Raw genomic sequence first — 27,866 nt, 5'->3', positions numbered from 1 at the left:
GGAAGAATGAATTTCTTGAATTAAGGATAAATGCTGCATATAAATATCGGTATCAGACCTAGGTGGAATATACGAGCATGAAACGTAGATAGAATAATCATAAACTTGGATGCGAACCGCCACAAACTCTATATCAGTGTCAGTTTTAGAAATGATATTGGAAACCAGATCGGATTTAACCGCAATGAGAACACCACCGCCTGTCCGTATAGGACGATCACGTCCCTGAAAAAATCTCAGAGTCAGACACAGAGGAGTTGAGCCATGTTTCTGTAAAGACAATAACATTGGCATCGAAAGAGACACTATTGACGTGCAGCCTACTGAGCTTGCCAAGTAAACTACGAACATTCTGATAGTGGAGAACAAAAGAGTCTTTTAGTTTTTTGGAGGCCTAATTGAAGGAGTTTGAGGCCCGCGAGCTCGAGGAGTACTTTTGTGTTCGAATTCATGAACAATTGCATGCTCAGGCCACAAAGAAGGATCAAGAGCCTTAGAAAATAGTAGGTCAGAAATTGTAATTTTAAACGAAGATATATCGCGTCTTTGCTTGAAATTGAACTTGGAGACACTAAATTCAGTAACAGAAACATTCAATTTGCTGCTCAAGTGGGTCTTAACGTCGCCCTCAGAAGCACCTGGATTGAGGCGGGACGTGGATGCCTGATCGGTGTAGACAGGCTGCTGAACCGGGAGCGTGGTGGCTTCGCTCCTTCCGAGAATGGGGACTGGTGCAACAACTTTAGCAGAGGCTGCAGCGTGCAACGTGGACGCCTGGACAACGTTGACAGGCTGCTGATCCAACGGCCTGACAAGATCTTCAACCATAGAAATTGTGATCGATGCTGCATCATCACCAGAGCCGTTATCCACGGCTGCAGGCTTGGCACGTGGGGTGAACTGCATAAGGCGGCATTCAGGGTCTGGAAGAGATAAGAACTTTTCAGACAGGTTGCTCCTGTTTTTGTTGTTTGCGGGGTCACTTAGCAGTTTAAGCGACTTGAAATGGTGTCCCGCCTTCTGGAAGCGAGTTGACAACTCCTTAAAACCGGCCGCCAACGACTGAAACTCCAGGTGAGTCTGCCTCATGAAGACCCGCATATCGGATTTGATATGCAGGCAGCTCGGGCACGTCCAGTCCAATCCAGGATTTTCACGAATGCGGTCGGTGATACGCGATCCATTTTGCCCCAGATCGGCGCATCCAATGTGAGCGATATTATCACAGAGCCAGCAGTAGACAGTGACATGCCGCGAAGAAATTTTTTGGCCGTTCGGGCACTTAGGGAAACAACACGTAGCCATTATTGGAATAAAAAAAATACTTTATCCAAGTAAATTACGAATTGGATTAATTTATTTGCGCGACGAGATGGCCGATCAAAACAAATTATACAATTATTTTTTTGAAAAATAAAAATTGTTTAAGTTTCGCGGCGAACAGACCGATCAAAACAGAAAGCGAGGAGCGCACAAATAAAAGCTTTTATCTAAGCGCCAAAAAATAAGAAATTTGTGTTATTGATTTAGCTAGCGCCAACAACAAATACAAGGCGATGCAGCGATAAGCGGTAAACACAATGCACAAGAATAGGAAGGCAAGGCAATTGTAAAATCGAAATTGTTTTACGACGATAAAGTCACAGACTTTATTTACAAAGGTCCGGTTGTTTATTGATTATGAGGTTCACGGAAACACCGACCACTTGCCAAAAATTTGGGTTTCGATAAATAGGATTTCACTAAGAAAACTTTGAATAAATGTAGAGCGATATAAAGCACGTCCAACTCAAAGCTTTACGTAATGTCTCCGACATATACATATACGGCTTATTCTATACTTATTTTAATATTTATTTGTGGGGAGTCGGTTGACTCCTCACAACTATTAAATTTTTTTTTTTCAAATTTCAAAATAATAATTGACAAATAAATGTTATTTTCAATTTTTTAAGGTGTTATCCGGATTTGGAACCACAAAAAAGGCCTATTTTCCCGAATTTTTTTAAAAGATCCTATGACAATTTTGCAAATTTCATTCTACATTAATGTATAAGGTTTGAACTAAATTGTGTAAAAATTTAAACAACAAATATTAAAAAATGGGCCGTTTTCTGCCGTTAAACTTAACCCCAAAAAAATATGTCCTTGCGGTAGGCAGGATATCTCCGTCAATGTTTATAGGAATTCAAAAATTTTTCTGTTAGCTTATGTGTCTGGCTTGTCTTTGAACGAAGGATTTTATAAAAAAATAAAAATTGAATTTTTGGTAGCGTTTTTCATGAAAATTATACATTTTACGTCAATTTTGGCCATATTTTTGGTTATAAAATCTGTTCTAATTGAAGATATAAAAAATCATTCGTTCAACGACAACAAAAACATGTATAGAAGAAGTGTGCAAAAGTAGAAGTAGATCGGTGCAATAGTTTTCGAGAAATCGTGACTACCGACTTCAAGAAAGTAGTTTTGAGAAAAACGCGTTTAAAGTTTTAATTGCCAGTTGTGACTCATACGACGCGCTGGGCTTTAAATTTCTCCCATTCCTACAGTTTTGCTTTGATCGGCTTGAAATTTTCGGACAAGATTCCTGACACTTTGTACTATTATATAAAAATGTTAAAAAAAAATGAATTTTTTGAAGTTTCAAAACCCGGATAAACCCTTAAATAAAAATTGGAGAATAATTTTTTTTGCAATTATTATTTTAAAAATTTAATATTTCAGTTTTAACTCATCTTGTATATTAAAATTTAAAGAAATAAATATTTTACATTTTTTTTTATCAATATAAAAAAAATATATGTTAGATTAGGTTACTTTAAACCGGACGGCCCTTATGGGGCCACGCATAGGACAATATGGCCTTGAGTTGTCCGGGACATTTCTGGATGGACCCAGAGATTATCTATGTGCGTTTCGAGGTCCTTGAAGATCAAGGTGTTTTTCGCAAAGGCAATCTTCCAGCGGTGCCAGAACCACAGAGCCTAGGTATCTCATCCTTGCCCTCGTTAGGCCGGACAGTTGCAAATGAGATGCTCCAAGGTTTCGGTTGCCTCGGATTCATCACATTTCCGGCATTTGGCGTTGTCGGTAATACCCAGCTTGAATGCATTTGCAGCAGACAGGCAGTGAACTGTTAGAATACCCACTAACATTCTGCAGTCCTTCCGCGGAAGATGCAGCACGTAGTGAGTGAGTTTCTCGTTGCGCTTTTTACAAATGATTTTTGATATTCTGCAGGTTGCGAAATTACTCCTTCACCTGCTTTTTGCGCTTGCGTCAGCCCGTCTCTCTAGCTCGCTTTGGAGCGTTCTTAGGGAGATAGGGACGTTTTCTGTTCTTTCACTCGCCAGTCCGACGCCTTCCTTTGCAAGTTCGTCCGCGGTTTCGTTACCGTCTATGCCTTGGTGGCTGGGAACCCAGAAGTTCCTCACTGATTTAGTCGTGCTCAATATTGGAGCAGAAGTTTCTCCTTGAGCTTCTTTGTGCCCTGCTCATTTCCTTCTTGCAGTCCCTGAGCTGGATTTTATATTCCTCATTAAGGATTGTTTGTGGGGAAGACAACGAATTTGCCACCCTTTAGTTTATAATAAAAACGCACGATAGGATTTTAATATAAGCCGTGTTTAATTTTCGTGTCTCTTTTTAATCGGAGCTGCAGACTGTGTATGTAAGCTTGGCTTTGGAATAAATACATGTTTATGAGCGTACAAATGTAGCTTGGCTGATAGATAACGCGACAGCTTAGGCGAGATAAGGAAGAGTAGAAAGAGAAACCAAAAGAGCGCTGCAGGTGCAGTGGTACACCTATGCGCGCGTGACCAGGTGCTGGCGGTCTGCTCCGAACAAGGATATTATCTGTTCCCTGCTTGGCGATTTTTTAAAATTCTCAGAGGTTTTTGCGTTGAAGCGTGAGGTCCTTATTCCACCAAGGTGGGCCTGGTTTTGAATATCGGCCATGATTCAGAGTGTGCATCCAGTTATTCCTTGGATTGGGTCTCTGGGGGGCTTTTTCCGGACTGATGAGATGGGTTCTACGAAGGTGTGCTCCGTCCCCACGTTTGTTAGGTATAGGTTACTACATAGTATGAAGTCTAAAAGTGACTCTTTCGTTAATGTCGGGGTTCCCAGCCCACGCTGCGGTGTGCGTTGGCATCTGCACTCATGAATAGTTATTGTTCTTCAAGGCTTCCATCATGCTCCCGAATACCTTCGGTGGGGCTGTCCTGTCGTGAGCTATGCAGCAGGAAGCTGCCAGATTGCGCTTTTTCATGCTTTCCAGCATTACCACGGTCAGGTCATCAGAGCTGTAATGAGACATAAGGTTAGCGTGTAGACCCTTCCGTACAAGTACGGCGGTTCTATTCCAGCTTACCATTGGTGGATGGAGCAAATTGTAATTTGCGGACTTTAGTCCGATGGCATTGCCTGAAGCGATCCATGGCTCCTGGACCAAAACTATGTCGGCGGATCCTTGCTTCATGGCTATGAGGAGTTCCGCCGACACGACCTTGTTCTTATGGGGGTTGATCCGCAGCAGCTTCAGCGCACGGTCCTCTTGGATTGCGATGGGAAAGAGTACCTTCACCTTAGGAATGGATGGGATTAGCTCCCTGACCACCACCTCCAGAGTGGCTCCCACAACGCCTCCAACTGGCAGACCGCTTGCGGAAGCCACTTTCTCGTTGGGTCATCCAGCACCATCAAAGGTGGGCAATGGAGCTTCGAGGTCTCCTCCATCTGTGCAAACAATGACTCAACGAGCCGCGCATGCACCGTCTTCCACCGCTCCTCGGTCATCTCGCCGGCTTCATCGCTGCGGTCAATAAGTGCCACGATTAAATGTCGTTTGGTCACCTCACTGACTTTTGCGGTCTTGTTGGGTCTTCTCTTCTTCGTCTTTTTTTTGGGGAGGGGCCTGTCTTCTTAGGCCCGCGTTGCCGCTTGCTCCCCGGTGAGTCCTTACAAGCGCTCTCGGCTCAGCGTTGCCTCTTTTTGGCAAGCGCCTGCTCCACCTTGTTGGCGAATCCGCCCGTTGAGATCATATGGGGGAGATTGCCGAAGAGAAGCTTGCCCTCAGCGATCCTCTCCTCGGCCCAGGTAAGCTTTACATTCTTCTCTGGTGATACTGCGGTATTTTCTGAAGCCGACTCCGGATGGGGAGGCCAGCCTTGTACTGCGCCTTAGCTTTTATCCCTTTGCTTTGACGTTTTGGCCCGTCGCTGCGGTGGGAGCTGGTGCCTGGTTTCGGAGAGCGGAGAGCTGCACGCTCTCAAGGTCCAAGTTTGTATCGACTTTGGCACCTGAGCGGCTTCCCCTGCGTCGTTTTTGTGGCAGTAGCGTTGCAACTGACATGACCTGCTCCCGTCATATCAGAGGTATAACGCAGGCGACCCGCAGAGAGATTCCTCCCCCTGTGCCCGCCGGTGATAGCCGTCAGGCCTTCCAGCAGCCATGGCTAATGGTTCATTGTTTCCGGCTTTTTGAGCAGAAGGAATTGAACCGTACCCTTTGCTACACACTGTGTAATCGCGAACGGAGCAAGCAGCCCGTAACCAGGTTAAAAGCCTATTTACACCAGGCTGCGTTATTGCGTTAACTCAGTAAACGTAGTTTTTTTTACTAGTAGTTTTAAGTGATGGAAAAAAGTTGCGTCTAAGTTGCGTCCAAGTTGCGTTCATATCGATAACAACAGATTTGTTCGATTGTCGTGTCGATTACAAGAAATTTGTTAGATTTCTACTCGATATTCGGACTATCGAACAAGTTCCACCACCAAATCGAAAATCAAATTAAGCAGCTGACGATTGATAATTCAAATAATTCAATCTGATTTCAAAAAAGGCCGAAAATGGATTTGTGCGGTACACAATGTGTGAAGAAGAAGAGCTGCCGTTGGGGGCACTTCTAGGGGATTGGGCGGAAAATGTCTTAGCCAGTAGTCCATTCCTGAGACTGGCCAGCGAAAGAATTTTCGGGACCAATTGGAAGAACTGGTAGAAAAGGAAAGAAGCGGACTCTGCTTCATCATAAAAAACGAAACAAGCTTAATTTAAACAATTAAAATAATAATTTATAAATTTAAAATGTACATATATGCAAATTATTTTTTGGAAATGTACGCCCAACGCTTCCCTAATGCGTTTAGCATTGCTTGCATTTCCTATACAAGTTTCTTGATCGGGTTGTCCATCCCTTATTGCACACTTTTGCTCTGGATATGGCAAGGGACCTTGCTATAGTGGGGTATTCCGCAGAGGATCCCAAGGTGTTCAGGGTAATCCCTGAATTTTAAAGCTCCTCGAAGGTTGCTGGAGACATCCGAGCCAATTCCATGAACTTCATCTTTATGTTGCTCTATTGCTGATATTATCAAGCTTTCGTCGTTGTTTATTTTCTAATATTTTTTGTTTCAAATAATTTCAAACAAGCTGTCAAAAACTAACACAATAACGCAAGTTTTCTAGTATAAACTAGCGTCTTGCGTTATTGCGTTAATTTCGATTTCGATAGGTAACTCAGGTCGGTGTAAATATACTATAAAACGCTTATAAAAAAATAAACATTTGTTATAGAAGTTTGTTTTATTTTATTGTCCTTAATAAAATATAGAATATATATACCATCTGTGTTATAGTGAAATTCCGCCTTTCGGCCGTGGAATTACTTGATGACTGTTGAAAGAAAGTTGTATGCAGTTCCAATTCGTACTGCCTACAGAAATCCTTAAACAGATCCGAAGAGTATTCCACTTCTTGGTTGTAGATTATTTTTTAAGCATTCGTAATTACAGACTTGAGGTCATAGCCGGCTTCGATTTTATAAAAATCAAATTCTCGTCTTTAGCTAAAAACAACAAAAAGAACTTGTCAATAGGCAAGTAGCAGCTGTGGTGACGATCGATTCGTTGACGCTACCCAACTCATCAGACTACTTACTTACAAAAAACAGGTCGATGCTACAAAACAAAACAAAGATTATTTTTTAGGTATCTGCCAGTTGGAGGCGCTGTGGGAGGGAGCCAAGCTAGAGGTGGTGGACCGGGAGCTAATCCCATCCACTCCAAAAGCGAAGGCACTCTTCCCCATCGCAATCTAAGCGGACCGGGCGCTGAAGCTGCTGCAACGTCAGAACCCTGATATCCCAACCGCGGATTGGAAGGTTCTGCACGTTGCGGCCCCATGACCCAAGGAGGGGGGGCAAAGTGCAGTCCTCCAGATAAACAAGGAGGCAGAGGACATCCTTTATCCCAGATACGGGAAGATGACGTGGGGCATGGGTAGCGTATACCTGCGCCTCAAAAAGCGCCACCTCGGGGATAAGGATGCTCACACCCTGAAGGCAGATGTGGTGGAGAAGGACCTAGGTCTGGAAACCATCGTGGATGCCGACCGGGAAATGACGCTGGATGAGTCCGACGAAGGAGAGGACGGTGACTTGACCGTAGCAGTCAACCCGTCGTATGGAGGTGAGGCCAGTACCCATGACACTCAGGGTGCTGCAGCTCAACCTCCATAAGAGCAAGGTCGCGTCGGCGGAACTCCTCATAGCCATGGAGCAAGGATCCGCCGACAAAGCTTTGGTCCAGGAGCCATGGATCGCTTTAGGCAATGCCATCGCCGGACTGAAGTCCGCAAATTACAATTTGCTCCATCCACCAACGGTAAGCAGGAATAGAACCGCCGTACTTGTACGGAAGTGTCTACACGCTAACCTTATGTCTCACTACAGCTCTGATGACCTGACCGTGGTGATGCTAGAGAGCGGGAAAAAGCGACTTTTGGTAGCTTCCTGCTACATGGCACACGACAGGACGGCCCCACCAGAAGAACTCATGAGCTTGGTAGAAGCCAGCCCGAAGGACCAGCAACTGCTCGTGGGTGCAGACGCCAACGCGCACCACTGCGTATGGGGAAGCCCCGACATAAACGACAGAGGTGAGTCCCTCTTAGACTTTATACTCTCAACCAACCTGAGTATAGCAAGCGTGGGGGAGGAACACACCTTTATAGGTCCCACCTCCTCAAACGTGCTTGATCTTACTCATGTAAGGGGACAAGGCACTTTGGTATCAGAATGGAGAGTCCTTGAGAGACCATCCTTCTCAGATCATAAGTACATACGGTTCCAATACGCATTCGAACACTCTCCAAAACAATCGGTCTTCAGGAACCCCCGGAATACTAACTGGGGAAAGTTCAAGGAGACTATCGCGACACGGCGCGCGATCTCTCCGGGCATAGTAGAATCCGCGGAAGACCAAGCGTACCACGCATCATGCCCTATATCGGACACGAGAAAGAGGACCAGGCCACCCTGGTGGAATAAGGACCTTTCACTCCGACGCAACAAACTCAAAGAATTCTTCAAAATCGCCAAGCAGGCGAAAGATGACATCATCAATGAGGAATACAAAGTCCTACTTAGGGACTACAAGAAGGAAATACGCAAGGCGCAGAGAAACTCATGGAGATACTTCTTCTCCAATATAGAGACTGCCCCGGAAACGGCTAGACTCCGGAAGCTGCTATCGAAGCAGCCAACCATACAGAGTCAGCTCAAACGCGACGACGGACAGTGGACTGAGGGCAGCGAAGAGGCCCTAACAGCACTAATTAATGCATGCGCATTTTCCAGGATGCACTGAGGTACCCGATGCAAATAAGCACCAGGACCTAGCAACTGGAGAAGAGCATCTCCAAAAAAATCTAATATTCTCTAGTAGAATCCACTGGGCCATAGACTCCTTTGCGAGGATAAAAGCACCAGGACTATATGGAATATTCCCAGCCATGCTTTAGATGTACAGGGAAGTGATCACTCCATGGCTCTACGCAATATATACAGCTTGTTTAAGGGGGTTTCCTGAATTAGGAGGCAAAAAAAATCAATTTTTTTTTTATTGCTTAAGGGGGGACATCTGAGTAAAGCCGATTTTCAAGAATTTTTTTTTGGCCAAATGAAAAAGCAAATCGAAAAATTTTAAAGTATGTTTTATAATGTTAGATGTGAACTACAAAATAATTTTTTTTTAAATTAATCGAAAACAAAATGGCGGCTGTGCAGCATTTCTTCGTAGGCCCTATTTTTTTGAAAGGGGTCCATGGCCGGAAACCTAACGTCCTTAATTTTTGATCTAGAACAAAAAATTAAATTTTGTTAGTTTCTGTATCTCAACAGCTATCGACACAGGTAGGATTTTTTCGATATTTTGATTTTTAGCAAAATGGTGAGTGATTAAATAAAATGTTCAATTTTCATGAAAAAAAACGTCACAAATTTGTTGATAAAAAAAAAAGTAAGCAAAAAAAAAAAAAAAAAAAATCCTACGTGTGTCGATAGCCATAGGTATTTGGAATATACTGTCAAAATTTCAGATCGATCGGTTAAGATTTGTTCGAGTTAGGTTTCCGGCCAACTCAAAAAAAGTGGTTTTGAGAAAAACGCGTTTAAAGTTTTAAAATCGTATATATTTACATGAGAGGCATCGCCGCAGAATGGAAAATTTCGATACTTAGACACATTTGCCGGACTCTATCTTTTGGTATGTTATTTTTAAGACCCTAAAGAATTTTTTAAGCAAAAAAAATTTTTTTCGATTTTTAAAAAAAGTTACTCAGATGTCCCTTCTTAAATCGATAGATAAACTATCTAAGAATATACCACAAAAATTTCAGAAGCCAATTCGAAGTATTTTCGAAGATACAGAGATGAAAGCAAAGGAGCGCCGAGCAGGTTTGCAGGCGCTTGGCGAACTTTGAAGCGCGTTTTCTCCACTTTTCATTTTTACGATTCTTTCGAATTGGCGGGAAAGATAACCAAAAAACTTATTGACCGATTGAAACGAATAAAGGCTTATTCTCTTTAGAATTAACTTCTCTTCTAAATGAACTAAAACGGTGGTTGAAAACCGCTTTTTATATTTTTTAAAGCATGTTAAAGTCAATATTTTATCCCAAAAAATGCATTTTTGTTTTTAAACCTGAATAAAAGTTCCGATTTCACGATTTTTTCCGGTTTTTCTTAGTTCATTTAGAAGAGAATTTAATTCTAAAGAGAATAAGCCTTTATTCGTTTCAATCGGTCAATAAGTTTTTTTGTTATCTTTCCCGCCAATTCGAAAGAATCGTAAAAATGAAAAGTGGAGAAAACGCGCTTCAAAGTTCGCCAAGCGCCTGCAACCCTGCTCGGCGCTCCTTTGCTTTCATCTCTGTATCTTCGAAAATACTTCGAATTGGCTTCTGAAATTTTTGTGGAATATTCTTAGATAGTTTATCTATCGATTTAAGCAACAAAAAAAAATCTTTTTTTTTTGCCTCCTAATTCAGGAAACCGCCTTAAGCACGGGCTATATCCCTATCCAATGGAGGACCTCTCGGATTGTCTTCCTGCCCAAAGCAGGAAAGTGCAGCCACGTGAGCCCCAAGGATTACAGACCGATAAGCCTCACCTCATTCCTACTTAAAACGCTGGAAAAGCTGCTGGACCTATACATCAGGAACGATGTAGGGCGACAACTGTCGACCAACCAGTACGCGTAGACGTAGGGGAAATCAGTGGAGACGGCACTACATTCGTTGGTAGCCACCATTGAGAAAGCCCTAAACAATAAGGAATATGCACTTAGAGTGTTCGTGGACATATCCGGGGCATTCAACAACATTAGCACGGACGCAATAATGGACGCATCGACCCTCAGCTCGATCATGGAAACAACGCTCAGGAAGTTATGTGAGTGGGCGGAGAAGGTAGGACTCAATATCAATGCGGATAAGACGGACCTTATTCTCTTCACAAAGAGATGCAAGGTGTCGCAATGAATCCCCCCGAAAATTAACAAAACCAGGCTGACCCCGAAAACACAAGTCAAATACCTCGGCATTGTACTTGACAGCAAGCTGACGTGGAAGGCCAATGTAGTAGAGAGGGTAAAAAATGCCACCATAGCGCTATATGCATCCAAGAAGATACTTAGCAGGACATAGGGCTTCTCAACCGCTCTAATGCATTGGGTCTACATATCGGTGGTGCGTCCGACTCTGCTGTATGGAGTTTTAGTGTGGTGGCAAGCCATGAAGAAGAAAGTGTATAATAAGCTTATGGAGAGAACCCAGCGGCAGGCACTGCTCTGCATATCAGGGGCGCTAGGATCAACCCCTCCCAAAGCACTCGAAACCATAATCGGTATGTATCCCCTAGATATCCAAGCGCAACTGACAGCAGGAAAGGCGGCACAACGTCTGGTTGCATCAGGAAACTGGTCGCTACAAGGTTTCGGGCACAGTTCAATTGGTCGATATATGATCAGTACATCTGACTGCGTGATACCCAGAACGTGCCTGGGTGTAAACACAACAGTATTAATGGGACCAAATGACTGGAAGTCAGGCCAGGACCATGCTCAATACTTCAATGTATACACCGATGGCTCCAAGATGGGTGGACAGTCAAGCGGCGATAGGATCCATCATCAGCGGTCAGTTTCAAAAATGTACCGGCAAGCAAGGAGTAACTAGATAGCCTGAGAACAACTAAGTCAGTGAGGATCTACTGAGTTCCCAGCCACCAAGGCATAGACGGTAACGAAACCGCGGACGAACTTGCAAAGGAAGGCGTCGGACTGGCGAGTGAAAGAACAGAAAACGTCCCTATCTCCCTAAGAACGCTCCAAAGCGAGCTAGAGAGAAGGGCTGAAGCAAGCGCAAAAAGCAGGTGGAGGAGTAATTCCGCAACCTGCAGAATATCAAAAATCATTTCATTTAGGACAATATATGTCCTAAGAATTTGACTTCTTGTGTTTTCCAAACACATTTTCCCTCGTTCAACATAACATTATTTTCCCTTAATACCTCTTTGACTTTCTGGACTGCTTCGTCGTGGTCCTTCTCACTTGTTCCGAAAATAATGATATCGTCGATGTAATTCATCACATTCTTGCATGACGCTAAAAGTTCCTCAAGCCTTCTTTGAAAAATTTCAAGTGCAGATTTAACGCCAAACATAAGTCGTTTGTATCTGAATAGCCCGAGTGGGGTAATGAAAGTGGTTATGCTCCTGCTGGTCTCATCTAACTCTAACTGGTGATATGCACTCATTAGGTCTAGTCGTGTGAAATATTTTGCGCCCTTCAATTTGGTCATAAAAGTGTCAAATACTGGTAGTGGGTAATTCTCCCTCAAAATTGCTTTATTTGCCAGCCTCATATCTATGCATATTCTGATGTCGCCATTTCTTTAAAAGCAATGACCATGGGTGATATCCAGGGAGAATGGCCTATTACTCGTTCAATGATATCAAGGGCCAGAGCTTCTTCCAATTTTGATGTTACTTTATCCTCCAGTGCAATTGGTATTCGCCTCAATGGTTGTTGAATTGGTTTAACGTCTGGATTTATGGATAACTTCACTGGTAATCCTTTCCACTTTGGAAATGGCGTTACTTTATTTATTTGCTTGACTTCGAGGCCGAGGCGTAAAACTTTTAGTTTGAGTGCTGTGTCCTTTCCGAGTAGTGATTCCGTTCCGTTTTTTATTACGAAAAATGAAGCAAACACCTCAGGATTCTGATTAATTGATATAGGCGCTTCGAAAACACAAATTACTTGCAGCAATTCGCGTGAAGCATATCCTCTGAACTGATTCGATGAATTTGGCCGAACGTTGAATACAGTTGCGTTACCCAACTGGAGGTATGACCAGTCCTTTGGGCTTATTAGGTTATAACGAGATCCCGAGTCAATTACTAGTGACAGTTCGGGCCCCCCAACTCGACATTGAATCAACTCATCCTCATCATCGCTTTGGATTTTAAAACAATTTGATTTAGGTTTTCGTTCAGTCCCTTCTTCTACCAAACGTTCTACCAGGCGTACATCGCTGCGTTGACGTTTTCCTGTATCATGTTGATTAAAGGGTCGCTGTCGTTTTAGGTTGGTTCTGCATTTAATTGCAAAATGGTCAATCCGTGTGCACTTATTGCACTTTTGATTTATGGCTGGACATGATGGGCTGTTGTTATTGTGGCCTTTACGACCACATCTCCCACATTCAAATGGCTTATTTGGGTTCACGTGCCCTCCTGAGATTTTCCTTATTGTCTCGGTTTCAGATTTTGAACGCATCATCTCGGACTGTTTACTAATCTCTTCATCGACTTGGCAGGCATCAATCACCTGAGACAAAGTGTACTCTTTTTCCAAAAGTTTCTTTTTTAGCTCTACCCCTGCCCAGCTGTCTATTATCTTGTCCTTTAGCGAAATCTCGTCTATTTCTGCCTTAGTGGCCCCAAAGTCACACTTCTGAATCTGATGACTTAATCTCAAAACAAATTTGGCAAAACCCTCTCCTTCTGTAGGACAGATATTCTTGAACAGATGCCTTTCAAAACTTGAGTTCGGTTTTGGTGAAAAATATACATTTAATTTGTCGACCAGTACCTTATATATATCTAAATCTGTATCCCCCACATTATCTATAATAGCGTCAGGTAAGGAAAATGCCACAGTTTGGAGCTGTGGCCCACCGAATTGTAATAATTTACTTCTCTTCCGTATGGGAGTATCAATTTCTTCCGCTATAAGGTAAATTTCAAAAGCTCTCAGCCACTTCTCCCACTCGACGCGCAAAAGAGACTTATCCATGGCTTCGCAGAGAAATGGCTTAATTACGGTTTCCATTATTATCGTTCGTTATGTCTGAAATGAGAAAATAATTTTTTTTTTTATTTGGCAAACTGCCACTGACTCAGTCAGATCGCTTTAAATATTCAATTGTTTTTAGTGTACAATTCCTGACCCGCGGTCAGCTATAATAACTCTTGCGGCTCATACTTTGTATAGCCTCTGACTTAGAGCCAGTTTCACTCGTTTTATTCCGACACGTACTCTTGGTACTGCCCCTGACTCAAAGTCAGCTTCATACATACATGTATACATATGTATTTATTTCGGCACGTACTCTTAGTACTGCCCCTGACTCAAAGTCAGCTTCATGCATATATGCATATGTATTTATTTCGGCACGTACTCTTAGTACTGCCCCAACACTCTGGTTGCTTATTTTCTCTTAAAACACTTGAAGTGCTCTTTTCCTTTTCTCTCTTCTTCTTCTTTTTTTTTTTTTTTTGAGACAGCATCAAACTGCAACAACAAAATGATGGCAAGAACAGTTACTCCGTTCTCTTTGATTTGCAAATGAGTTGCTCTCTACGTTCTTTTCAGACGAAAGTGAATGTGAAACAAAACTAACGGAACTGTTAACTGTTCACTCCGCGTGTCTTTAGGCTTTACTGCAGAAAATTTTCTTTAGCACAACACTTTTTGTTTTTATTTGCTATAGTTTTATTTATTTTTTTTTTACCTCGTCGCCAATGTATTAATCCGCCAGTAACTCTCAGTATAATTGTAGTTTTGCTTTCGATATTTATTTATGTATTTTCAACTTATTGTACAAATTAGAATATCCGATTACGTCCGCTCTCGGCTGTTGTTTCTTCCTCACTGCTCTCCCGCGTGATCTGCATCAGAGCACGGACCATCATCTCTCTTCGTGGGGGAGTCAGAGGCGCTCTCTCGCACCGGTTCCCACAGCATGCATGAACTTTCCGAATCAAGAGGTGAACAAAAGGCTGCAAGAAGAAGCATGCAAAATCGTGTCGGAACAAGTGGAAGGCAGAATGATACAGTTATAGCAGTTGAGAGCAGCTCGATCGACGAAAACACAAGAACGCTGAAAGACCTTGTGCAGCTGCTTGCCATAAAGTTTGGAGCAGAGGAGCAAAACAGTGGATGCTCGACTACAGCGGAAAGCGCGAAAATTATTCCAGAGTTTGACGGAGAATCCATTCCAGTAAAGTACTGGTTTGACAATTTTGAGCAGAATGCTGTAGCCTACGGGCTGAACATAAAACAAATGTATGTCCAGGCTAGGGCGAAAATGGTGAACACTGCAAAATTATTTTTGGAGTCTACGTTTGTTCATCAATATTCAGAAATGCGTTTGCTGATGGAGACAGAGTTTAGTCGTCAATATGTGTGCAGTGCTGATGTCCATGAGCAGCTCCGTACTCGGAAGAAACGCAAGGACGAATCATTTCATATATACCTACTGCAGATGAAAAAGATTGCGTCACTTGGCAACATCGATGTACGTTCAGTAATCCGTTATGTTGTTGACGGCCTAAGCATGAGGAGTGACTTTAGATACTCTCTCTAATGTGACAAAACGTACAAAGAGCTACAGGAGCAGTATGAGGTGTACGAACGCTTGGGCGAGAAGCCGTTCAAGCCGAACAACGAGAGGTCGACGGGGTAACGACATAAGTCCGCCGCCATAAGTTCGCCGTTTTAAAACGACATAAATTCGCGCGATCTTATGACGCTTGGGGACGCCATAAGTTCGCCGCAGGAAAAACGACATTATTTCGCCAGCCGCGATCTTATGTCGCCGAAAAGCGTACGTACATGCATACGTACATCCAAGCCGCGAAATGAAGTCATTTTTTCTGTGGCGAACTTATAGCGCTTTGAAGCGTCATAAGTCCGCCGCAAGTAATTTTTGAACGCCATAATTTCGCGCGAACTTATGACGCTTTTCGGCGACATAAGATCGCCGGAAAAAGACGCCATAATTTCGCGGACCAAATGTACTGGGCGAACTTATGGCGGCGGACTTATGTCGCTATGCCGAGGTCGACGCCGGACAATAGGATGCAGCGCGAGTTCAACCACAGGAGGAGTTACTGCTTCAATTGTAGATCTGTAGATCATTTTTGCAAGGATTGCAAGGCTGCCGTGAAATGCTTCAGATGTAACGAGGAGGGGCACATGTCGAGGGATTGCCCTGAATCAACTGCAGATGTTCAAGTTGTACGCAGTGCCAATCGCATGAAAAAGGTTACCATCAACGACGTTGAAGTGGAGTGTCTGGTAGATACGGGAGCCGACGTATCTATTTTGCGCAAGTAGTATGTCTTTGAAAAAATACCCAATATCATCTTGAGGAGATGTGCGTCAAAGCTGCGTGGGCTTGAAAAGAGGATGACGTGCCCAGTTGGCTACTTTTTGGCTGAAGTTGAAGTAGATCAGGAGTTGACGACACACAACTTTGTTGTAGTGGAGGATGCGGACATTGAGTATGATGCGCTGCTGGGTTTCGATTTCATCTCGAAGTTCGAATTTTCGATGTCAGCCGATGGATACAAGTTTTCTTCCCAGCTGGAGGAGAAGGCTTGTGAGAAGTCAAATCAGTATGATAAAGAAGTGTCGCAGCTGATCAAGAACTACAAGGCCGTGAATACAGTCGTAGAAGTCCCAGTCAAGATGCGGATGAAGGTGCTGAAGAATCCGCCAACGGATCGAAATAGAAGAACCATTGGCTATGAGGGAGTGACCAAGAAGCTGACCCGCTGCGTCCAAGAGTGTTTGGCGGAGACGCTGCGAAGAGCAAGCATAACATCAGATCTGGCCAGCAACCACAAACTGCTTGAGTTGCGCAAAGCCCAGATTGGTGGCACCAAGAAGGAGAAGTCGCTGACTAAAAAGAAGTACCAGCTGCTGCAGAAGAAGTCGACCCACGATGAGATCTTCGCCCGCTGCCAGGAGTTGGCCTACATGAAGATGCGTGAGTCCCAAAAGTCGGCCATAGAGGACCGCAGAATTTTGAAAAAAGAAGCAGGAAAGTCGAAGAAAAGATACAAAGATAGAGATTCAATGAGAACTGGAATTGTATAAGGAAAACTTTGATCGAAAACGAAAACCGGAAGTTGATTATAAAGTTGGAGACTTAGTCGCTATACGCCGGACGCAGTTTGTAGCTGGTTGCAAAAGTGAAGAGGAACGGCAGGTACGAAGTTCGGAAGGCCAGTTGTGACTACATGAAGCTGTGGCGATATGTGCAGGACAACGAGGATGAGTGGTCATCTGGGACAGATGAGTAGTCAGGAATGGCCGAATGTCAAAAGGGAAGTGATCGAAGCAGGCGGAGAGCTTCGAAGTGACGGCAGCAAACAGGGAGAGTTCAGCAGTTCGGTTGAAATTCAGCAGATAAAGAAGCAGAGAAAGTAACTAAAGTTGAAAAGAAAACGTAAAAAGCAGATAATAGGAAAAAAAATTCGCAAATTTTAGAAACATATATAATATCCGAAAATTATCATAATAAAACGTAACATAAGAGGGTAAATACCCATCTCACATGTATGTCTACCAAACCTAGTTCAACTCGGAAAAATAAGTCATATAGCTGCCATACAATCGATCGGCTGGACAAAAGAATTTAATATGAGTAACTTTCTTGTTTTTCAAGATACATACATATGTTAACCAAACTTTCAGATTCTATCCTTAATGGGGTCTTCATACAGAGCTTGCAGCTGTATCCCCCGTCTGTTGAACAACCGGTCCATACCGTATCCGCATCCGTTGTGCATCTAAATTGTACACCCTTCTATTGGGGATAGTTAGGTGATAGTTTTTCGGTGCAAAACTTCTATTCTTCCATAAGGATGGTCCAATATTGGGGTGAACCATGCATGAGTGATAGAAAAAATAAAATAGTTGTTCACGCCAGAAAGGCGTTTAATTTCGGAAGGCAGTGTGATCCCGGACGCTCTCCTTTTCTCTCCCTCTTCCTCCGGGCTCCCAGTCATAGAGCTTCTAATCCGCTCTCACTACCTTTAGTTTTGTTCTTTGTTTAGTACCAATTTACTCCCCTCCAATAATAGTGATTAATAATAAAATGATTAATATTAATAAAAAGAATATGAATTGGCCTGCTCAGCCCAAGCTTGGAATTAGTTCTTAACTTGTACATATCAAGTGAAATTTGCGACACCAAACATGTGCTTGATCGTGTTAGGTGCGAGGATGCGAGGAAACTACTACTGACCTGCTAACAAATGAGCTTTTGTTATTAATTCAGAATGTTGGTATAAATTTTATGAAAATCGGACAGCTATATCTTATAGCTGCCATAGAGGCGATCGGTAAATGAAGAGAAAATGTAAATCTGTAACTGTCAAACTGTAAACATAAAAAGTATCAGAGAGCGGCAGCCGGATCAACCGGACCACCGGATAAACACCGAGTATTTTTGACACCCGAGTTATTTTTCGGCAACGAGAATAGGGTGCGAGTAAACACTCGACAATAATTCTCGTATATTTGTGCACACAAGCGTAGTTCGTCTACGAGTCTTATTTTGATTCGGTGTGTGTGTTGAAGTTGAGCGAGAAATGCTCGAAAGAGAAGTGAGTAAAAGCGAGAACACAATACTCGAGCCTAAAACAACACCCGGTGACTAGATGCTCTCGTTTATTTTTGTGATTCCTTTTGCAATCTGGTACAACCAAAATTCATTTAAGTAAATTAAAAGAACAGTATACATTTCCTGATGCCCATATGATACACTAATGCAGTTTTCATTAATTAGCTACTTCATTAGAACCTTGAAAGAGACCACTATATGTGTAATTTTGTGTAATTTGGCTTGAATTTTGCTTGGATTATTTTGGTAATACGACTACGGTCACACCGACCGTAAAAGGTAAACAAAAAAAAACGGCCGCCATTCCAGGCGTATTACTATGAATTTCTGAAGTATTCTTGCAGAAATAAATGCAGAATCCTTTAAATTTATGTTTTTAACCTATAATGCTTAAATTTTTTTAAATTATTACCAAAAAAAATTTTTCAATTAATTTTACAGCGTAAGAACCTTGCCCTCGCAAAACATATTATTTTTCCTAATATTCTAATATTTTTTCAGTTCAAAAAACCAGCGAAATGATATAAAAATAAAATTCTCATTGTGAGACCATACTGTCAATAAGCTGGCTAATACATTTTTCAATTACAATTTTCTTCATTAAACCCGTATTTTGTTATCGAGTATCTAGTATATTTTATGTAGATCTATCGATTATCGCGGCAATGAAGTAGCTAATGCATTATTCTAATGCATTAGAGCGCCATATAGTCGTCTTGCTCGCCCTTGTGTAAAACGCTATAGCGCTGTCAAATCTTTAATGAAGTCTCTAATTAATGCGGCTGTGTCATATCAGCATGATTTCTTGTTCTTTTAATTAACCAAAAATAATAACATATATATGGTACATAGTTCATTCTATATTTCGTTGACACATAGTAAAAAAACCGAATGCTAATCGAACGAGTGGGTAAAGCACACAAAAACTACTCGGGTGACTTCAAAACACCCGAGTATTTTTTGTGTGCTTTACCCACTCGCTCGTTTACTTATGTGTGCTTCAACTACTCGCTCGTTTAGTTATGTGTGTGAGTGCCACCGGCACCGAGCAACGAAAAGTACCGGGTGTAAAATGAATAAAAACAATCGCTGAAAACGTAATCGGGTGCTCGGTAGACATGCCACTCGTTATACTCGTGCAAGTTTATGTGTGTGCGACTCGTTTACTTTATTTGCCGGTGGTAAGAAACACCGGCACCAAAATTTTGACAAGTGTGAATAGAGTTGTCGAAACAGGCACCCTTGCCGTTCTCTGATAAGTATAGGTAAAATAAAATGAACGAAAACTGAATGAAACTTTGCATATAGTCTACTCTCACTGCTATATATGTCGGAACGGGCCGGATCGGACGACTATATCATATAGCGCCCATACAAATGATCGATAAATTTTTAGAAAAAAAATTATAACTTGACTGTTTTTCAACAGTGAAATGACAATCGGACGACTATATCTTATAGCTGCCATAGGAACGATCGGGAAATTAATAGGAAAAAATTGTATAACTTCGTTGTTTTTCAACGTATTTTCATCTACTCGGAGATATAAGCTTATTTTATTATTCTAGAATTTTTGTATAAATTTCATAAAAATCGGACAACTCTATCATATAGCTGCCATAGAAACGATCGGTAAATGTAGTAAAAATGTAAAGCTGGGAATGCAAAACTGTAACTGTCAAACTGTAAACATAATAAGTATAGGTAAAATATAATGAAATAATATCTGCAAGGGTATACAAACTTCGGCGTGCCGAAGTTAGCTCCCTTTCTCGTTTTGTTATAATATTAAATTGTTTTATATTTATTTGAAATATTTGTATAATTATAAAACTTTATATCAAATAACAATTTTTTTTTCAGATTAACGATTCCTCAAAAGATTGAAAGAACTGTGCCTGTACTACCAAAGGATACCATACTAGCTGATTTATTACGGCAATCAGACCTAGTTTACAATTACCATGAGCATGACAGTCTTTTAGAAAATAAAGTAGAGCAAGAGTTAAGTGAACAAGAAAAATCGGATGCGTGGGATACATACGAGAAGGAGTTGCATTTAAATTTTGGTATGATTTTGCATGATTTATTATAAGGGGATTTTATATTTATTGGTTAATAGTTTTAAATTTTATTAATAAAGTAATATTAAGTTAAAATTCAAGTCGTCATCTCGTCTTTGGTTGAGTAGTCGTATTCACTCGCTAAATATTGCTCGTCTTCTCTCGGCATTATTGTTGTCTAGTAAAGTTTTTTTATTTAAATAAAAACCATATAATAACACAATATTTGAACAATTTTTGATACATTTTTTATTGAAAAATATTTAGAGGTAGAGGAGTTACAGGGAATCTCCCGAGTCGCCTCCAAGAAAAATTGGTTTGCGGTGTACATCCTGACTGTCCACAGAATCATCTGAGCTAAAAAAATTATATTTCATTCGTTAAAGGATAAGTGTCCCGAGGTATTCACAAAGCGTTTTTATTTAAAAAATTTTTTCCCGATTTTCTAACAAAATTGAAAGTCAAAATCCCGATTTTTGACTAAAAAATTAAGTTAATTTGTTAAATATAAATGTTATAAAATTAAATATTTAAAAAAGCTCAACGTTAGTGCCTGTAGAATTACTTAACGAAGTTATGTTTCAAATTTCAAACCGATCGCGATCGGTTCAGTAGATTTTGAGTTATCGTGCACACCGATTTTCAAAATGGCATTTTTTAGGAGAGCGCTTTAAACTTTGTGATGCTCATGCATTGAACACTAACCGGCCTTCGTTCAACTCTGCATAACTTTGTCAACTTTCCTATGATCGATGTAAAACAATGGACACAAAAGATATTGAGCCATTAAAGTAAAAAATAAAAAAAATTTACGGAAATAAAAAAATTAAATACCTTACCTAACGCTGTGTCCTTTTCCTTTTTCAATTCCTTTCCTTTTCAATTCCTTTTTACCTTCCAACACACACGCAGGTGTGGTGAGTTCTCAGAAAACAATATCCGTCCCTTTCATACACACGCCCAGACTACGTTGGCAAAACGGTGTATGCCTCGCACGAAAGGACAGTGAAGCAATAATAAATTAAACAAGTGTGTACAAAAATCGTTATAATTTGAATTAACAAAATAATCTGCGACACGGCCTTCCTGACGTATCTCGAGTCCTCGTGATTCTATAACATAACGGTTTAATTCATTCTCTTATTTTCTATAGAGATTCAAGTTCAAGCGGGTTTCGCAAAATACCTTCTTTCTTCATTTAATTTTCTTAGATCATTTCAGAATCAGAATCGAACAAAATTATTTCAAAGTTTTCTCTTAGACTTCTTATTTCTTACTTTTAAACAACTTATGCCATGAGATCCGGATTACCACCAACTTAAGTCCAAACAATTCATTCGTTTTAAACATCATGCCAACCACTAGCACACAGTCATCCACAAGATAACCTGGCCAGTCAATAATTGAGTTAGTTTAGCCCACAGCTTATGTCCAGACAAACCGGCCATCTTAAATAGCTCGCAATTTAGTTCACAGGCCGGCCAAATAACAATTCATCGAACGTTACCAAAGTTTCAGCCTTCCTGCAGCAAATGGCGAACCATATAACTCGGGCACCCACCTGCACAGAAAGTCATGAAACGTGGAACTGATTCGGGCGTGTCATGACACGTCTTCATTCTACTTCAAATCACAGCCCTCACCGGCTTGATCTGTGGCACCTTCATCATCCAATTCCGTGGTCTCTCCATCACAACCTTTTTTTTTTTTTTTTTTTTGCAAGACGTTGATGCACTATGTACAGTACTTGCCACACCAACCACGTGCTTGTTCTGTTAGCAGTTAGTAGGCGCGAAGGAATTAAATATGAAAGAATGCGGGGAAACTACTACTGGCGTACTGCCTGGTTGGTTGCTTGTATGCGTACTAAGTGGGTTAAGATTGAAGATTTTAGTTTTGGGAGGCTATCAAGATTAGATAATATGGTGTACAGATCATTATAATTTACACAGAGGACTCTAAAGGGTTCATGCAGTTCAAAGGATATTCTACAATGGGGCAAAACTAATGGTAAAAAGGATCTAGCGTTTCTTATTGGTACGTGAAAATTTAGCTGACCGAGCAAGTCAGTACTTTCCACGTCACCACGGATTAAGTTGTATAAGAATGTAATACCTAGCATGGTTCTACGATTAGATAGGGAGGGTAAGTTAATTAGTAAGAGTCTACTAGAATAAGACGGTACCCTCTGGTTTGCATCCCAGTTTAAACCGCGTAAAGCGAAAAGTAAGAAGTTCTTTTGAACCGATTTTATGCGTTTACTATGGACGCCAAACTGAGGGCTCCAAACGCAGGATCCATATTCTAAGATAGGACGAACAAGTGAAGTATATAAAGTTTTTGTAACATAGCGGTCATTGAATTCCTTCGACCACCGTTTAATGAAACCAAGCACACCCCTGGCTTTATTCACCATGCACGAAATATGATCGATAAAGTCGAGTTTAGGACATCTAAATCATCAATTATATTAATTTTTTCCGAAGAGCAGCCGTGTAGCGTATAAGTAGCAGGCTTAGGAATGACACGGGAGAATGTCATTAGCTAAGTGCAAGCTCATTCTCCATTTAAGTTTAATAAGTTCACGCAGCACCATGTTTGAAAATTGTTAAGATTTGTCTGTAAGTCTGATTGGCAAGTAGCGTCGTTATATTGCACACAAAGCTTGACGTCATCAGCGTACATAAGTACTCTGGAGTTGGTCAAAACTTCGGGCAGATCGTTGATAAATAATGTAAACAGTAGGGGGGTAAAGTGGGGTGATAGAGATCTTCGGGTTGCGTCAGGGGCGCCACCTTAGCTAAGCTAACTCTTTCCGGATATGAGACAAAACAAACATCAAGCAAGCGCTCTAAGCAATTTCGTACATGGTTGACTTGGGACAGCGAAATGTCAAACAAGCCAGCAATAAAATCATGATCTGTTGTTGTAAGAAGTGTATTAGTGAATTTATCTAGGGACCAAATAGCCCCTTGGATGTTAAAATAACCAAGAACTACTAAGTGGTCCCTATCCGAAAGTCTTTTGGAAACCAACTATATAACGAAAAGATGGTTCCAATAAATAGGAAGTTCCGACAATGGAGGAATGTAGGAACATGTAACGAAAATGGAACTACCATTAACTGATAGCTTCACGCAAAAGAATTCAACATTGTTGGACTCCTCGAAAGTTATTAATTCGGACGTGAGAGTGGAGTCGACCGCTATAAGGACACCTCCCCCACGTCTGATAGGCCAATCTAGCCGGTATACTGTGAACGCAGCTGGAAAAACTTCGGAGTTCAGAATCTCCGGCTTTAACCAGGTTTCTGTGAACACAATAACTTGGGAAGCAAATGCGACGCTGTCGGAATACAATTTAGGAAGCTTACTGCGTAAGCCTCTTGCATTCTGATAGGAAATACCAAGGGAACTGGTTAGTTTTTTGGGACGGAATTGAAAGACATAGACGGAGCATTGGGCAAATCTGGCCTAGGAAGAGTAATTCCTACAGGCCGCTTTTTCTTTTTCGTACCTTCAAACTCTTTGACAACCACATACTGTGGCCAGGTTTGGGCAGAGCATAGAGTGCCAAAGACTTCGTCAGGAACATTTATCTTGAAAGACAAAATGTTCCTAGGGTAAGAAAATTAAAATTTGTTCACCTTAATTTTTTCTCTATCGACTTTTACTTTGCCTTGGATAAAAGCATCTTCCGATGTCTGATCAGGGGAAAGCCGAGAAACAAATAACTGTTTTGTTGGTGGAATTGCCGTAAGGGGTTTTGGCACGGCAGACTGACCCACCATACCACTTTCGGCCGGTAGTCCGGGCCTGATACCCTGGCAGGGACTTGGATTAGGGCTCTGAGAGGGCTGAGACAACAGTTGGGACCCCCAGTGGACAAAACGGAACTGGGCAACACCGGGGACACGGTCGCACCCGCGACGCATTCGGATACCGAATCTTTTGTAGCGCTCGATCTCAGGATTCTTGGAATTTGTCCCGGGGTCGGGGGCAGAGTCGAGGGAGGTTGCTGTTAAGAGCCTATCAGTGGTGGCTGGGATCCGCCTAGATGCTGCACACCAGTTGCGGTTTTTTTGCGCCTAGGAGACTGATTTAACAGCTTGAGGCTATTAAATTGAGTATCCAGCGCCAAGAACATATCTTGAGTTTTGCGAAAACTCAATAATAGCTCTTTAAAACCACAATTTTTCTTACAATTCTTAGAGAAGCAGACCATGTTAAGAGACATTATGAGGACTTACCACTGTACCGTCACTATTTAAGAGAGGACGCAAGGGAATAAGTGCAGCGGCACTAGAAGAGCGGGGGGGGGTCAAAGAGCAGCAGCCCAAACTAAAATGCAAATAAATTAAATTAAATAACACAATAAAGACAAGTAGCATGCACCCGTGGTCTCTTTATCACCACCTTCATCATCCAATTCCGTGGTCTCTTCATCAACACCTTCATCATCCAATACCGTGGTAATCCTCTTCTCAGGCATACGTCTCAATAATTATTATTTAACTCCTCAAGTCTAAACCAATCTCCTAATATTTCGGTCACTTAAAACGGTCCTCTTCCTATTTATCATTAAACATAAGTGCGCTTGATTTAATTGTTACGCCGATGCCCCTACTCAAAATTTCGCAACCAATCGGAGCGTCGTATTCGATATGAACTACGTAGAACTACATACGTGAAATAAAACTTAAAAAAAAATCAAAACATTTAACAGTGGTTTATTCTAGTCTTTAATAATCTCGTGGATGCAGTCTCTTCGATGAGCGGACATCCGGAGTCGAAGTGAAATTGGAACGACTCACCAAACTGCAGCAACGTTATGTTCACGACTTTAATTGTATCGCTCGTGACCGGTGGACGCTTTTGACGATCCGGGCATACCGTAGAAACATGTCCAGATTTTCCACATTTATAACAGATCACGGATGACAGATCTTTCCCTCCTCTATATCCAGATTGTTGATTACGGGGCTGCTCCAAATGAGTTGTCTCTTTGTTAAAGCGACATTCCGCCTTCTTGTGGCCGGGTTTGCCACAGTTGCAACACGTGATGTGAGGCATAGCTCTGTCTCTTTTTACTTCTGGTGCTGATACGTTGTCACTCGAATGCTGTTTCTGTCTGGCGTCAAACGAAAAGGCTTTGAGTTCCTGATGCAGCTCGTTTCGGCTTTTGATTTCCGTCGTAAAAACCAAACGGCGCAACCGTTTATCTATGCCAGCTGCATGTGCCAACGTGACGGATACTGCAATCTGCTCGACGCTGAGCGACTTCCAGCGGGCCATTAGTGAGGTGACCATTCTGCTCCCATATAACGACAAGCACTCTCCTTCATTTGGGCGTGCGTTTAGCAAATTCATAACAGTTCATAATTCTCGAAACTGGGTCCATGTAATGCCGGGAAAACATGTCTGCAAGAGCCAGTGAGATGCGGTGCCCTCCAATGATTTGCTGAGGGCCATTACAAGAGCGATGCCGATGAGCTGGTTTTCAGACAATATGTAGTTGACTGTTGAACACCAGGACAGCGCGTCTGATCCTGCGCGATCAGGGTTGAACTTTGGCAGCACAATGGTTTTTGCGTCTTTTGGTTCATTTTGAGAGCACTGTACTTGTTTTATTAACTCGACGAAATTATGGTTTTGCAGCTCCAGAATTGTTAGAAGACGACGATCCAGCATCGGAGTTCTCAACTGGACTTTCGGCGTTTCGGAACGTTTTCTGGCACGTGGCATGATTCCTGGATTTCACAACCAACCTGTTTGCGACTCAAAAACGCTGGGTCATTCCTTTTTAATTCCTTTTTACCTTCCAACACATACGCAGGTGTGGTGAGTTCTCAGAAAACAATATCCGTCCCTTTCATACCCACGCCCATACTACGTTGGCAAAACGGTGTATGGCTCGCACGAAAGAACAGAGAAACAATAATAAATTAAAAAAGTGTGTACCCACAAAAATCGTTATAATTTGAATTAACAAAATAATCTGCGACATTTGTATGTCTACCAAACCTAGTTCAACTCGGAAAAATAAATCATATAGCTGCCATACAATCGATCGGCAGGACAAAAGAATTTAATATGAGTAACTTTCTTGTTTTTCAAGATACATACATATGTTAACCAAACTTTCAGATTCTATCCATAATGGGGTCTTCATACAGATACATATCCCCCGTCTGTTGAACAACCGGTCCATACCGTATCCGCATCCGTTGTGCATCTACATTGTACACCCTTCTATTGGGGATAGTTAGGTGATAGTTTTTCGGTGCAAAACTTCTATTCTTCCATAAGGATGGTCCAATATTGGGGTGAACCATGCATGAGTGATAGAAAAAATAAAATAGTTGTTCACGCCAGAAAGGCGTTTAATTTCGGAAGGCAGTGTGATCCCGGACGCTCTCCTTTTCTCTCCCTCCTCCTCCGGACTTCCAGTCCTAGAGCTTCTAATCCGCTCTCATTCCGGGGGTATTTCGCTGTTGTCTGTTCCGGGGTCTGTTATATTATCGTCGTCGTCCGCGTGAATTACCAGTATATCCTCATTTACTGGTTCCCAATCTGTGATCTTTTGTGGGGTCTTCCATTGTGTTTGCTCGGTCTGTTCATCCCATAGATTTTCTCGTTTTATCGTGCTCTTTTCCGTGTGTTTCGTAATGGTGTCTTTCTTTTGTTCTTTTGTTGTTGTCGCCGTGTTCCGTGGACTTTCCGTTGTGGTTTCGAGTTCCTTTATCAGATTCATTATTGGTGTTTGTCGTATGTCCTTTGTCGTTCCTCGTGTTGGTTCCCGGTTGTTTGTTGTCTCTTTAGCATTCTTCGTTCCTTCCTTGGTCGCCGCCGTTTTTGTTACTTTGTCCTTCGTTATTGCCGGTCCTTGGGTCTTTTCCTGTGTATGTGCCATTCCTACGTCTACTCGTTCCGTGTTCCTTGTTCGTGCTTGTGTCGTCGTCAGTCTGCATCCGCTCGTTGCTTCGGTGCCGCCTGGATTGGTTTTGCTTCCGCGGGGCGCCTCGGCGTCTGTCGTGCTACTGGCGTTGCCCGTGTGGTTCTCCTCGCCTGCAGCGGTGGCGCCGCTATCATCGCCGTAGTTTTCCGCTGTTCCTTCATTCTTTTCCGGAACCTCTCGCAGGTTGTCTTGAACTTTTCCATGTTGTTCGTGTTCCTGTGTGAGTAAATTTGTGTCATTAGGTTTGGTGTTGTCGAGTGTTATTCCCTGTTCTCCTAGGTATTTTTTCATATTGTTTACATACGCCCTTTGCGTCTTGCCGGACCCTATTCTAGCTTTATAACCCTGAATGGACCCTCAAACTTTGGTGCGAGCTTGGCTGAGAACTTGTCGGATGCTTTTGACTGTGGCTGTTGTCGAACCCACACCATATCCCCTTTTTTCGTCTTCCATTCACGTCTCCTCAGGTTATTTGTTCTGCTTTTTTCATATTCTTTCTTGCTAGCTCGCACGTTTCCTTGATTCGCGTTATTCGTTCTGCCAAGGTCTCTTCGTTTATTGCCGAGCCTTTAGTATGTGAGGT

General features: G+C 42.0%; 1 protein-coding gene across 9 annotated transcripts in view; it reads left to right on the top strand.

Moving 5' to 3' along the window:
* The window catches only part of LOC121502033 (transcriptional regulator ATRX homolog), a 530,985-nt gene that overhangs the window by 400,340 nt on the left and 102,779 nt on the right, over positions 1 to 27,866 (top strand). For all 9 annotated transcript variants that reach the window (XR_011444423.1, XR_011444421.1, XR_011444422.1 and 6 more), the window contains one exon: positions 20,127 to 20,332. Coding sequence is in view for 2 of the 9 variants with exons in the window: in XM_070283645.1 (XP_070139746.1) it covers positions 20,127 to 20,332 (206 nt within the window). In the remaining 7 variants the exon portion in view is untranslated. The remainder of the gene's footprint in view (positions 1 to 20,126; positions 20,333 to 27,866) is intronic.

The sequence above is a fragment of the Drosophila kikkawai genome, chromosome 2R (assembly GCF_030179895.1).
Source record: "Drosophila kikkawai strain 14028-0561.14 chromosome 2R, DkikHiC1v2, whole genome shotgun sequence".
Classification (NCBI taxonomy): Eukaryota; Metazoa; Arthropoda; class Insecta; order Diptera; family Drosophilidae; genus Drosophila; species Drosophila kikkawai.
Note: the sequence above shows the minus strand (reverse complement) of the source record. Positions and strands in the feature narration are given on the sequence as shown.